The 14675-nt window shown below is 43.5% G+C and overlaps 1 protein-coding gene across 1 annotated transcript; it reads left to right on the top strand.

Moving 5' to 3' along the window:
- The first annotated feature begins 13303 nt into the window (after positions 1–13303).
- Positions 13304–13917, top strand: LOC140000519 (ribonuclease H-like). The gene is given in 1 exon segment (XM_072030453.1): positions 13304–13917. A coding segment is annotated over 1 exon segment (594 nt). The 5' UTR covers positions 13304–13323.
- Positions 13918–14675: the final 758 nt, after the last annotated feature.

The following is a 14675-nucleotide window of genomic DNA, read 5'->3' as shown; positions in this document are numbered from 1 at the left end:
CTGTGACATGAATCGTCCAACTTACATAGCAGACCTCTACATCTATGTGATTTCATCAGCTTTCCTTCCCTTCTTTTAATCTCCCTTAACCCTCTTTTTTTGTTTTGCTTCTTTTTATCTACCTTTTCTGTTCCCATCCTATATATGCATCCCTATTGCAATTCTGATTCACAGAAGGTTAATTTACCTCGTTATCTTATCTACCTGTTAAAGGGTAGTTAGAGCTGAGAGTGAATGTGCTAGAATTTAACTACCATAATATGCCAAAGAAACATACTGATAGAGCAGTTCATGACTCTATTTTCTCAGTTTGTTTGCAGATTTGGACAGATAGTATTTATGATCATTTAAACTCACAATTGAAAGGATTAAAAAATCTTACATTTTTAAAACTAAAATCTCCTGACTCAGGGCTGATTGACTGAAATCAATGATAAAACTTAGAGTAATCTTGTTGAACAGAATTAATTTAGGTCAGTGTTCATAAATGTCTCATCCGTGATTTTTATACTGAGTTTACTCAGTTTTTTTTTTACTACAAACCATTATTTGTGGGAGTTTTTCTTACTTGGAGGAATAGGTCTATTGTATATTCACTCCAGAAAATGCTGTACATTACCTTTGTGTCAGTCTTGTGGACTTGCAGTGAGACTGATATTGTATAAACTCACTTTAGGATAGAATAAAACTTGTGGTTAAAAGTTAGCGAGAACAAAGTAAACGACATCTTGTTATCTGTTGACCTTCTGTTATGTTGAAGCATCTTGTTATTTGAAAACACCCAGTTATCTGTTAACCCTCAGTCAGGCTGAGACTTGAGATAACTTGAGTCAACTGTCTGTTATGTCTTGTTAACTGAGACATCCTGTTGTCTGCCGACCCTCAGTTAAACCGAAAGCCAACTCAGCATTTTTACAGCTTGGAAAACAACTGATTAAGCAAAAGGTGAAAAGTGCATCACGAGGAAGACCTACAGCCTTCCTCCCAAAGACCACTGCCCACATCCTGAAGACCCCGGCCCACAATTCTTGGAAGGCTTTGCGCAAGGACTGATCAGCTAATTAGCATAAGAAACGAGAGTAGACGGGTTAGGTAATGAATATGTATAGGCGCTAATAGAATATTCATTGTTTCGCTGTATAAATATGAGATAGTTTGTCACTTCGAACATGCACGATAGGCGGAAAGATCCCCCGTGCATCCAGCGCTGCAATAAAGAATATACCACTTAAGGAAATTTTGGCTTTGATCTTTAAATCAATTTGGCGACCCAGATGGGACGACCTCTCTGCTGGACTGCAGGACCCACTGGGGACAGGACTCCCTAGGGTACCCCCGGGATTTCCCGGAGGGACTCCTTGACTCGCCGGATCACTGCGGAGGCAGACAAGGACCTGATCATTGTGAGTGAGTATATTCTTTATTCTGGTTTGGTTTTCTGGTAGACCGGTCATCTGGAACTGTCTGTAAGTCGGAAGGTGATCTTCTGCAAGGCAGTATTTGGTATATACTTTGTGGTAAGCACCATAAGTATATCTGGGGACCTTTAGGAAAGAGCTTGCTTTAAGGTCCATCTGGAATTGTGTTGCCTATTTTGGTTTTCTGACTCATGGAGTGTGGTATTTAACTCTGGTTATTGTTACTGCGATTTTGGCTATTTTCTTGGTGATAATAGTAGTTTCGTGGCGTTGTTAGTAGTTTTGTGACATCACTATTGAAAGATACCTGCGTGCCCACATTTTTGTAAGTGATACATATATTCTGAAAGTGTGATTTAGAAAATGGGGGGGTGAGTAAGCAGTGAAATTCCGAAGAAAAGTACGGTGGGTTGTATTATGAGTCATTGGAAGGATATAGGGGGGGCTCCGGGTGGAAGTGAAAATAAGAAAACTCTGATAAAATATTGTAATCAATGGTGGCCGCTTTATAAGCTGGAATGTGGAAAAAAGTGGCCTTTTAATGGAGCTTTAAACTATAATACTTTGCTACAGTCAATGTTGTTTTTGAGAAGGAAAATAGGATGGAATGTTGTATACTGATGTTGTTTCAGCATCTTGGAGGGAAAAGGTACGGAATTAAGTTGGTCCCTGACTGCGCCTTTGATGTTGGCATTAGAAAAGTACAGGCTGGAGAAAGATAAAGGAAGTGTTAAAAGGGTTATTGAAAGTGTTAAAGGTGTTTGAAGTTGAATGAGCAGGGAAAGAGGATGTAGGAATGTTAACAGTTCTGCCTCAGCCCGGGGCTAAGACCTTAAAATCTTGGGTGTTAGCCCTCTGGGGCAAAGGGATCATGATGGGTCCCAGAGAGTTGTCACAGAAACAGAAAAGCAGTTAACTCTTAAAACAACCTGAGTTCATGTGTGAGCTCAGATTGCCGATGGGATCGCTCAGGGAACTGTGGACAATTGCATTTCCCTGACCGACCCTCACTAAGACCCTAATCATCCTGAAAATTATGAACGGTTAAGTAAATACTAGAATCTGGACGAATTGGGAATTGAGAATATGCTTCCAACAAGGTCTAAAAGAAACCCCTGTGGAATTTTTGGACCAACTCTGAAATGTAATGGGGAAGGAAAAAAAAAAAACAAACAAACAAAAAACAACGTTTTGGACCTGGCTTCAGAGGACAAATTGACTAGCCTTTTTCTAGGGAAATCATTGGCCCCTGATTTCAACAGATCTAACGGGGACCTGGGGAATCTACCCTAACGGATCCTCTACTGGTTATAATGAAGTTAGGGGAGAAACGGAAGTGAAGTTTCTTATTGATATGGGGCAACATATTCGGTTTTAAATCAAGCACTAATGCCTTTATGGAATGATTATGTTAAGGTAAAAGGTGCAACCGATCAACCTGAAAAGGCTTATTTTTGTGAACCTTTGAAGTACAAGTTGGGGAAATGTTATATATGGAGTGGTAATTCGTGTTGAGAAAATGGTTGATATTAATAAAGAAGGGGGAGGTTTGGGAATGTGGCCATGGGGGTTGGAAAGCCCCATGATTGAGATAACATTATACTCTTAACGATGAGGCCATCGGGAATATAAAAGAGTTAAAAGAGAACAAAGAAGGGTGATTCAGGAGACACCATGCAGTCTGGGGTTTCTTGTTCTCCAGGTGGTTTCTTGTTCTACAGCCGTTAACGCATGTATGTTTCTGGGTGTTTGCTGTTGTTGTTACATTCAAAGTTGTTTGACCAATGAAAAGTTGTTTTGAAAAGAACTGCTGTGGAGAGAAGGGTATAAGAGGGGAGCCTGCCCTCAAAAAAAAAAAAAAAAAAAAAAAAAAAAAAAGCGACACTATGAAGTTACATCAATAAAGAAGCAGGAAAAAGAAGTGAAGAGGAACAGGCTGGGAGAATGGAGACTGTTAAGTTACGGAAGTTAAAGGATTGTTTGTTACCTATCCTGATTGTATGTATGTATAGTCATACTCGGGTTATTATGTAACGCAATGTTCTGTATACAGGTTTTTATATCTACCTGGATCTCCAAAATCTCTATTAGGTTGAGATTTGTTAGATTAGAAGCAGAAATTATCTTTGAAAAAGGGAGAACGGAATTAAGGATAGGAGAAGAACAACTGTTGGGAATTGGCATACAGGGCGTGGACATGAGTCTGTGGAACAATTGTTCGATCTGAGCTTGCCTTAAGCAACCAGGAGTAGGCCTTAGAAAATCTCATGGCCTGCTGTAGCTGAGCAAACCAAGCTACCAGAATAACTATGAGAAGGCTACGACAATGATTCCCACATTGCCCAATTGAGGAATTCAGAAAAATATTGTTACCAGCAGCTGGCTTCAAGGACAAGATCTACGTGACTGCTAATCACAAGGGGGTTGTTTTCTTGCAGGTGGGGTTGTTTTCTTGTAGTTGTTTGTCTGAGTGCTTTTGACCAATAATCTTGTGTGAAACACTATCTGCCCCTGTTAAGTTCACTATAAAAGTTAGGCTATTCGGGCAATAAAATGGAGCATGATCTGACTCTGCTGGTGTCTCTCATGCTTTCGGCCGTGCGTCTTCTAACAAATGGCGCCCGAACAGGCTGAGACCTGAACAGGACATCGCAGCGGAGCGGGACAGACATTGCAGCGCAGCGGGACACCAGTGGTGCCGGCACATCGGAGTGCAGGGAGACCAGCGGCGCCGGGACCAGCCGCACCGGGACATCGGAGCGCCGCCGGGACATCGGAGCGGCACTGGGAGACCTGAGGTACACGCACTGATCGACGCTGCAGGGCTACGGCCACTTACGAGAGACACGGACAGACCTGCCGGATGCCGGACACCGACCGGAAACACTCTATGCACCAACCTGGACACAGGACTCACGGTGAGACGCGGGACTCACAGTGAGACGCGGGGACTCACGGTGAGACGCGGGAAAACGGAGCCGCAGAAAACGCGGGACATTGCAGTACTCGCGGTGCGGGAAATTTGAGATTGACTTCGTACGGGAGAGGGGACTAGGGGACTCTTGAGATTGACTTCCTGCAGGAGAGGGGGCTCTACTCTCAGCTGCTCACCGCAGGAGCAGGAACACTGTGAGAGACAATACTTGTTTGTTTGGTTATGTAACAACTTAGAAAAATTAGCGAGCCAGGCAGGAGCCACTCTGCTTGGCTGCGGGATCGGCTGCGGCGTGGACGCCCCTAGGTGCACCCTGAGCACCTTGCTCGGAGGGGACTCCACTCTCAGCTGCTCACTGCAGGAGCAGACAAAGATCTCCTGAGGCTCCAGACAAACAGTGTGTTTTCAGTTGCTGGAGGGATACTAACTGGAGTCTTGATGATTGTATGTCGTACTCTTAAATGTCCAGGTATTTTGTGTCGAAAGTGGTATGACTGATTGAGCTGTGCTGTGCCAGAGGCCTCTGGGTGTTGTGATTGTGCTGTGTGTGTGTGATTGTGCTGTGTACTGTGTGAGTGAGAGCACGCTTTTGCCATAGTGCAGGAAGGAAGGTTGCCATAGTGCAGGTTGCCATAGTGCAGGTTATTGCCATAGTGCAGGATATTGCCATAGTGCAGGCTGAAATCATAGGAAATTAGTGCCAGCAAAAATCTTAGGAAAATGGAGGACGAAGTAGCCTTAGATTTATTACAGCACTTTTTAGAAAAACGGGGAGTCGACTGCAAACAACTAGCGGGACTCGTTGCGATCGGTCAAACAAAATCATGTTTCACAAGTACGGAATCACTGTTTGAAGTAGCCGCTTGGAGAAATTTAGGGGATGTACTCTGGGATATGGTAATAGACGATGACAAGGTAGCAAAGAAATTGATGAAACCGTGGAGAGAAGTGATAAAACGATATCAAGTAGAAAGGAACTTGGCAGCGGTGGCATCTGATAGATTGAATGGAGGAAAGGGTGAGTCAGGTTCCGAGAGTGGGGCGTTGGCAGCAGGCACCGGGGAAGACAGCACCTTGCTTTTTAGTATGAGCAAGGTTCGCGGTCCTCCGTGCTGGGGCTCCGTAACAGTTACACGAAGGAGGAAAGAGGCCGTTTCACCGAAGGGAGACTGTGCTACGCAGGAATTGAGCGAAAGGAAGGAAGAACGTGTCAGTGAGCGAGAACATCGTAAGACTAAGGAACGGGATGATGAACGAGGGGAGAGAAGGATAGTGCAAAGAGTTAATTGGCGGAGAATTATGGGCAAAGCTGTGGAGGAAAACCAATTAGGAGCATTTACAGACATCTGTCAAGATCCCATGGTGTTCCCAGTGATATTCGAGGGGGACGGCCATGGAAACATGCAAGAGAATCATATTATGCTTAGTTGGAAGCTGTTGTCTCAATTACGTAGTACAGTTAATGAGTCAGGATTGCATAGTGAACCTATGAAGCAAATGCTGAATTATATCTGGGGAGGGACGCTGCTATGCCCTGAAGATATTAAGGTGATAATGAAAATGATAATGACTCAATCGCAGTTGTTGTTATGGCAAGCCCATTGGCAGAGGCATTGCAAAATCTCAGCGCAGCGACCGAGGAACCCTAACGATCCGTTACACGGAGTTACTGTAGAGCAGCTTATAGGAGTAGGCATGTTTGTTACCATCACTGCTCAGCTCGAGTTAGGTCCGGATTATTGCCTTGAGTCCATGAGAACAGCTCGAGTGGCAGTGGAGAATGTTAAAACCACTCCAACGGCCCCCTCTTACATGTCCATGAAGCAAGGCAGAGACAAGCCTTTTGCAAATTTTATTGATCAGGTAACTGCTGCCATAGATCAAGCAGATGTCCCAGAGTGGATGAAGGCTGCTTTACTTTGACAGTGTGTTATGGAGAATACAAATTCGGCTACAAAGGCTATTATATTGACACTGCCGGGGGATGCCACTATTGAACTAATGTTAGAAAGAATGAGCGGGTTTCCAGCAGGGCCCAACTCCATGTTAGTAGAAGCAGTACACGATTTAGGGAAAGATCTTATACAGGCACAGCAGCAAGCCTTTGCAGCTCTAGCCCCGCTGCGGACAGAAGAAAGGCGACCTCGAGCTCCATCTCGACAACAAAATCAATGCTTCCGGTGTGGAAAGGAGGGACACCATCGCTGTGACTGTCGAGCACGACAGGTGTGGTGTGAGAACTGCAAGTCACCGAATCACAATACTGTGGTATGCCACCACTCGGGAAACGGCAGACCGAGCGCGCTGAGTCGCTGCGCTACGACAACAGTGGCGGCTCCAGCCCAAGTGGAGGGGAATGCTTTGGCTCCGACGGAACCACGGACACCAGCAGTGGTGTCTCACAACAACCCCTTCCGGACAGTGCCCTGCAGCCAGCCACAAAAGGGAGCCTTGGCTTGGACTTGGCAACAGCAATAGACGTGACCATAATAGATCAGAAGCCTGTTAAAATTCCTTCTACTACTATGGGACCCTTAATAATTGATAAGAAACCCCACGGTGCTTTATTAATAGGACGTTCGTCAAGCGGGATTAAGGGACTCTTTATATTACCTGGAGTTATTGATGCTGATTACAAAGGGACAATATTGATAGTGGTGCAGATGCTATTTCCACCATTACATATTCCCGCCAAAAGTAAAATAGCGCAATTGGTTCCGCTGCCACAACTCACGGAAGGCATGAAGGCAACTACCGATGTGTCTAGAGGGACCCAGGGGTTTGGGTCTACAGGGGGGCTGGCTATGTTGACCATGGCTATGAATCAGTGGCCGGTGGTATCAGTCACGTTATATAGTGCGGGAAAGAAATTGGATTTGGATATGCTGCTGGATACTGGAGCTGACCTCACGATAGTGCATTGTGATCGCTGGCCTAGTTGCTGGCCGTTAGTGCACGCTGTTAAGGGGGTAGAAGGAGTCGGAGGACTCGCATCGGTGCAAAAGAGCCGAGACAGAGTCTGCGTAATAATTGATGGACGGACAGCAAGTACCCATATTACGGTTATGAGTCTGCCACAAGGAGTGGATGGCCTCCTAGGACGAGACATCCTTGACCAACTAGGTGTGGTGCTTACCACAGACAAACCTTTTCATTGACGGTCACTGCAACATGGGCTTTCCCGATCCCTCTCCGTTGGAATACTGACAAACTGGTGTGGATCGAGCAGTGGCCGTTAAAGATGGAGAGCCTCCAAGCAGCGCATGACCTTGTTAGAGAACAGTACGCTCAAGGACACCTACAATTATCCACACGCCCTTGGAATACCCCCATTTTTGTGATTAAGAAAAAGTCTGGAAAATTTTGACTGCTGCATGATTTACGAGCAGTCAATAGTCAGATGCAGACAATGGGAGCGTTGCAGCCAGGACTGCTGAACCCATCTATGCTACCAGAACATTGGCAATTGTTGATTGTAGACTTAAAAGACTTGTTTTTTCACAATTCAATTACATTCAGACGACACTCAATGTTTTGTTTTTACCTTACCTGCCATCAATAAAGAGGCTCCTGCGCAGTGGTTCGAATGGACTGTCCTTCCACAGGGAATGAGAAATAGTCCTACACTCTGTCAACTTTTTGTGGACAATGCCTTGCGGCCCATACCTGCTGCATGGCCCTTTGCCATTATTTATCATTATATGGATGATATCTTGATTGCCCAAGAGAAAGATTTTGCTCCAGAACAATTTTCATTCCTGTCTCAAGAACTTCAAAAGCAGGGTCTGATTATTGCACCAGAAAAAATACAGTCATCACCGCCATGGACATGTCTAGGTTGGAAAATTTCAGATTCGCAGGTGCGACCTCAGAAGTTGGAAATAGCTACATCCATCAAAACACTCAATGATGCGCAAAAGCTGCTGGGTGACCTCCAGTGGTTGCGACCGGTCATAGGGATTTCTAATGATGATCTGGATGTATTGCGACCTCTCCTTAAAGGAACTGATCCGGCAGCCCCAGTTACGCTGTCGGCTGAGCAACTTACAACAATGCAGAAGATTGCAAGACAAGTAACAGAACGATGGGTTGATCGGCTGGATCCAAACCTACCAGTAGATCTTACGATCCTTAATGGACCCTCGCAGTTAATTGGTGCATTGACACAATGCAAAAAGAAAAAGGGGGAGAGAGTCCGTATCCTTGAATGGCTTTTTACAAGAATACAGCCGCGAAAGTCAATAGAGCAAAAACTAGAAAATTTGGCAGATTTAATCCGGAAAGGAAGGATACGTATTATGCAAATTACGGGAAAGGAGCCAGGAGTGGTGAGGGTGCCGTTAAAGAAGGATGGTATGGACTGGTGCTTGCAACACAGTGAGGAATTACAAGTTAGTCTGTTGACAATGGGTCAGAACATTTGTGTGGAACCGCTGAAATCGATGGCCTTGCAACGGGTGGGCCAGAATTCATGGATTGTGAAACCAAAGAAGAGTGAAATTCCGCTGCAGAACGCCCTAACGGCCTTCACCAATGCCGGGAAAAAGTCAAGGCGAGCAGCGATCACTTGGATGGAAGACGGAGTATGGCATCATCACCTACTAGAAGCCGTCCCTGGAGACTCACTACAGACGCTGGAATTGGCAGCCGTTTTTTGGGCTGTCCTCTGATGGCGCGATCAACCCCTTAATGTGGTGACTGACTCTTTATATGTGGCAGGGGTGCTACAGCGCATTGAGGACGCCAGGCTTCGGGATACTAAAAACCCACGGCTCAATGAGCTCTTTCGACAATTGCAAACAGCCATACGACAGAGGCAGGGTCCTTATGCCGTGATCCATATCAGGAGTCATATGTGGAACCAGGGGCTAGGGGAAGGGAATCAAAGAGCGAACCAACTTGTTGCTACCGGAGTTCCACTTAGTGACTTTGTAAAAGCTAGGGAAGCCCACAATATGTTTCATCAAAATGCCAGAGGGTTGAAACAACAGTTTGGTATCTCTTTGAGCGAGGCACGGGGTATAGTGAGAACGTGCCCTGAGTGCAGCCATCATGGACCAGGTTTGGGGACGGGGATAAATCCCCAGGGATTGGGACCCTGTGAGCTCTGGCAAATGGACGTCACGCATGTGCCTGAATTTGGAAGATTAAAATATTTGCATGTGACGATTGATACATATAGTCATTTTATCTGGGCAACTCCTCAGGCAGGAGAAAAGGCCATTCATGTGAAAAGACATCTGACATGTTGTTTTGCGGTAATGGGGGTACCTTTAAAACTGAAAACAGACAATGGACCTGCTTATAGCAGTACAGCCATGAGAAAGTTTTGTCAACTGTGGGGAGTGGTCCATCACACGGGTATCCCACACTCCCCTACTGGGCAAGCAATAGTAGAAAGGGCTAACCAAACGGTCAAAAGGTACCTACAGAAGTTTAAAGACATTCATGATATACAGGAAAGAGTATCTAAAGCATTATTTGTATTAAACTATTTGTGCATATTTGGAGAATCAGAAGCGGTGCCGGCTAAATGTCACGCGGGACCCTTTCAGGGCAATAGACCTACGGAAATGAAGGTCTACTATAGGGACTTATCCACAGGGCAGTGGAGTGGGCCTGCCGTAGTACAGTATATCGGCAAAGGATACATGTGCGTGCTCACGCCTACAGGTACCCAGTGGATCCCTGCAAAGTGGACTAAAGCAGCCATAGAATCGGCACACGCCAAAGACGACCATGAAGAGGTTCCTGATATTCATTCTGACGACGATACGGGCTGCGGCACCTCAAGGACTGTCAAGAACAGCCGTCGATCCAAAGGAGAATGTCTGGGTATCGCTGGCTAGGGAACTAAATACCACCACCTGTGCAAGTTTAGCCAGCCCTTGGCGGGGTACCATTCATTGACTATAGTAATTGCAGTTTTATTAGGTTTAAGTTGTGTTATCATTAAGTGATTAGTTTTAAGTTGTGTTAACATTAAGTGAGTAGGTTTAAGTTGTGTTACCATTAATTGATTAGGTTTAAGTTGTGTTACCATTAAGTGGTTACAGTAACTGTAGTGTTATTAGGTTTAAGTTGTGTTATGTCATTGTAGTTGTGTTATGTTATGTATTCGACGTCTGATGAAAAAACCTTTGGCCAAGTACTGCTCGTACAAAAAGAAAAAGGGGGAATTGTTGGGAATTGGCATACAGGGCATGGACATGAGTCTGTGGAACAATTGTTCGATCTGAGCTTGCCTTAAGCAACCAGGAGTAGGCCTTAGAAAATCTCATGGCCTGCTGTAGCTGAGCAAACCAAGCTACCAGAATAACTATGAGAAGGCTACGACAATGATTCCCACATTGCCCAATTGAGGAATTCAGAAAAATATTGTTACCAGCAGCTGGCTTCAAGGACAAGATCTACGTGACTGCTAATCACAAGGGGGTTGTTTTCTTGCAGGTGGGGTTGTTTTCTTGTAGTTGTTTGTCTGAGTGCTTTTGACCAATAATCTTGTGTGAAACACTATCCGCCCCTGTTAAGTTCACTATAAAAGTTAGGCTATTCGGGCAATAAAATGGAGCATGATCTGACTCTGCTGGTGTCTCTCGTGCTTTCGGCCGTGCGTCTTCTAACAAACAACTAATAAATGTGTTAAGCCTGGCACTAATACAAACGGACCCTAAAAGTGAAATACCATTAGAGATCATAAATCAAGTATATCCAGGAGTTTGGGCCACTTAGGTCCCTGGAAGAGCTAAAAATGTGACCCTAATAATTATTAAATTAAAGCCAGGAGAGAAAACCGTTAAGGTTAAGCAATATCCTTTGAGGATAGAAGACAGGAAAGGAATTAAAGAGATAATTGATAAATTTCTACAGTATGGATTATTGATTGAATGCGAATCAGAATACAATACACCCATATTGCCAATTAAAAAGGCAGATGGAAAAAGATATAGGCTAGTTCAGGATCTGAGGGCCATAAATAAAATTTCCGAGGATATACATAGTAGTGGCAAACCCTTATACTTTGCTGACTAAATTAAAGAATAGTCAAGCCTGGTTTACCGTACTGGATTTAAAAGACGCCTTCTTCTGCCTATCCTTAGCCACTGAAAGCCAAAACTTATTTGCCTTTGAATGGGAAAAACCCCGACTCAGGCAGAAAGACACAGCTTACGTGGACAGTGCTACCTCAAGGGTTCTAGAATAGCCACACTATTTTTGGAAAACAATTAGCAAACGAACTTGAAACTTGGATACCTCCGGACACTGAAGGGGCTTTGTTACAATATGTAGATGATCTCTTAATAGCTACCGAGACTAAAGAGAGTTGTATTCAATGGACTATAAGTCTTCTTAATTTTCTGCGTTTAAATGGATATCGAGTCTCTCAACAGAAAGTCCAGCTGGTTCAACAATGCGTGACCTACTTGGGATTTGGAATTTCGGGAGGTCAGCGAGAACTAGGAACTGAATGTAAGGAAGTCATTTGCCGGACTCCAGAACCCCGAACGGTAAAGGAGCTACGAACCTTTTTAGGAATGACAGGTTGGTGTCGCCTTTGGATTTATAATTATGGACTAATGGTAAAGCCTCTATATGAATTGATAAAGAGTAATCAGTCAAAGTTAGTCTGGACTGGAGAAGCATGAAACGCCTTTAAACAACAACTTAAACGAGAATTGATGCAAGCTTCGGCTTTGGGATTACCAGATCTCTCGAAACCCTTTTGGTTGTTTTCTCATGAGAGACAAGGGATAGCTTTGGGAGTACTAGCACAAAGATTGGGTCCCTATAAACGAGCAGTAGCTTACTTCTCTAAACAATTAGATGAAGTAAGTAAAGGATGGCCCGGATGCCTTCGGGCTGTTGCAGCTGTTGTTATCAATATACAAGAAGCTCGGAAGTTTACAATGGGACAGAAAATGACAGTGTTAGTCTCCCATACGGTCTCAGCAGTTTTGGAACAAAAAGGAAACCATTGGCTTTCACCACAAAGATTTTTAAAATATCAAGCAATATTAGTAGAACAAGATAATGTGGAAATTGCGGTCACTAACGTCGTAAATCCAGCTTCTTTCCTTAGCGGAACTCTGGATGAACCTGTTATAAATGGCTCAGGATTCAAATTAGGATTAATTAAAAAAATAGGATTTATTAAAAGAATATAAAGGAATAGAGGTAAGCAAACAGCGCTGGGTGCACCGGGAGTCTCCGCTCCACCAGGACGCACACCAGTTACATCAAGTAGCTGATTTTTATGCTCCTAGACTAATACATATTCATTACTACTTCTGAAAAAATAGATTATTATAATTAGCTTCTGGGGTCCAGTCCCTCCTACTGGAGCATGCGCATCAGTCTCCTCTGGGGGTCTCTAGGGGTCTTTCATGCTGAAGGCTCGTAGTCTTCCTCTCCCCTTTGTACTCACTTGGCACCATACCAAGTTTATAGAACATTTTCTGCAGGTCTTGTCTCCCAGTCGTCCTTCAGCTTCTTTTTCCTTCCTCTTAATCTCTTGGCCCCCTGGCCAGATACCAAAGATCCGCATAGTATCCCATAACAGTCACTAGTTGTTATCAGTTGTTCTGAAACTCCCAGACATCAAACACAAACAGCTTTCTTATTTGACGCTTCACGAGTAATTAAAACATTCTTCCCCAGCCATTCACAGACACATCTATAGCAGTGTTAAGTTAATCTCAAAGAAGACAGGAAAAAAGGCTGTAACTGTTAGAAATAGAAGTCCGGAATAACAAAAGCAAACAGGTTCATAAATTTAAGGAGTATTTTCTGAAGACTTGATAAATTGACTAGAATGAGGGGGAGACTGGGACACACTGCATCTGTGGTTCAAGAATTAAATTGCCAGTGCAGGGCCCAGAGGCAGACAGGATTCAAACAGAATTGTTCTATATGGACACGAATTGTTAAAACATTCCTCACAAACCTATAACCCATGATTGTATAGAAACAATGGAGACTGTGTATTCTAGTCGACCCGATCTTAAGGAAGAACCTTTAGAAGATGCTGATGAATCTTGGTATACTGATGGAAGCAGCTTTGTAAAACAAGGACAACGTAAGGCAGGATACGCTGTTACAACTGCTCAACAGGTAATCGAGTCTAAACCATTACCCCCTGGGATGTCCACCCAGAAAGCAGAGATAATTGCTCTTACATGAGCACTGGAACTAGCAGCAGGAAGGAAAATAAATATTTGGACAGATTCTAAATATGCATTTTGCATGGTACATGCTCATGTAGCGATTTGGAAAGAATGTGGATTGCTGACTGCTCAGGGAAAACAGATAAAACATCCTGAAGAAATTTAAAAATTGTTAGAGGCTGTAAAACAACCAGAAAAGGTAGCTATCATGCATTGTTGGGGACACCAAAAGGGAAACTCTGATTTTGAAATTGGAAATCGATTGGCAGATCAGGAGGCTAAACAGGCAGCTGAAATAACTGAGGTGAAGGCATTGTCTTTGATACCAGACGGTAAAATCCAAACTATATACATGAACCAAAAAGCCAAATCATACAAAAGAAGACTTAAAATTAATTGAAGATTTGAAAGGTAAAAGGAAACCAGATGGATGAGTATATTTAAAAGATAACTGTGTAATAATACCCTCTAATTTTACATGGCCCATAGTTCTTACAGAACACAATAAAACACATTGGGGAGAACAAGTAACTCAACAATGTAGCATCTGTTTACGTAATAACCCCAATACCAGGAATAGAATAAAATTTGGAATAATCGGTAAAGGAAATTATCTGGGACAACAGTGGTAAATTGATTTTTTCAGAACTCCCTAGAAAAGGGGGGTTTTTTATTTACTGGTTCTGACTGACACATTTTCAGGATGGCCCGAAGCTTTTCCCTGTCAAACAAACAAAGCAAGAGAAGTGGTTAAAGTCTTGTTAAATGAAATAATACCACACTGTGGGATTCCAGTAGCAATGTCTTCTGAGAGAGGTTCACATTTTTGTGCACAAGTGGTACAACAGATAAGTAAGATCCTAAAGATAGATTGGCAACTACATACTCCTTATAGACTGCAGGCAAGTGGACAGGTAGAAAAAATGAACCATTTAATCAAACAACAAATAGCTGAAATCGGTCAAGAAGCTAATTTGTCATGGCTTCAATCCCTTCCTTTAGCATTACTTAGAATCAGAGTTAAACCTAGAGTAAAAGAGAATTTGAGTCCCTTTGAAATCTTATATGGAAGGCCATATCAATTTCTATTTAGTGGATAGGATCTAATGCAGCTGGGATCAGAATATTTATATACTTATATAACTGAACTTCAAAAAT

This window comes from Anas platyrhynchos, chromosome W (genome assembly GCF_047663525.1).
Source record: "Anas platyrhynchos isolate ZD024472 breed Pekin duck chromosome W, IASCAAS_PekinDuck_T2T, whole genome shotgun sequence".
NCBI classification, from domain to species: Eukaryota; Metazoa; Chordata; class Aves; order Anseriformes; family Anatidae; genus Anas; species Anas platyrhynchos.
Note: the sequence above shows the minus strand (reverse complement) of the source record. Positions and strands in the feature narration are given on the sequence as shown.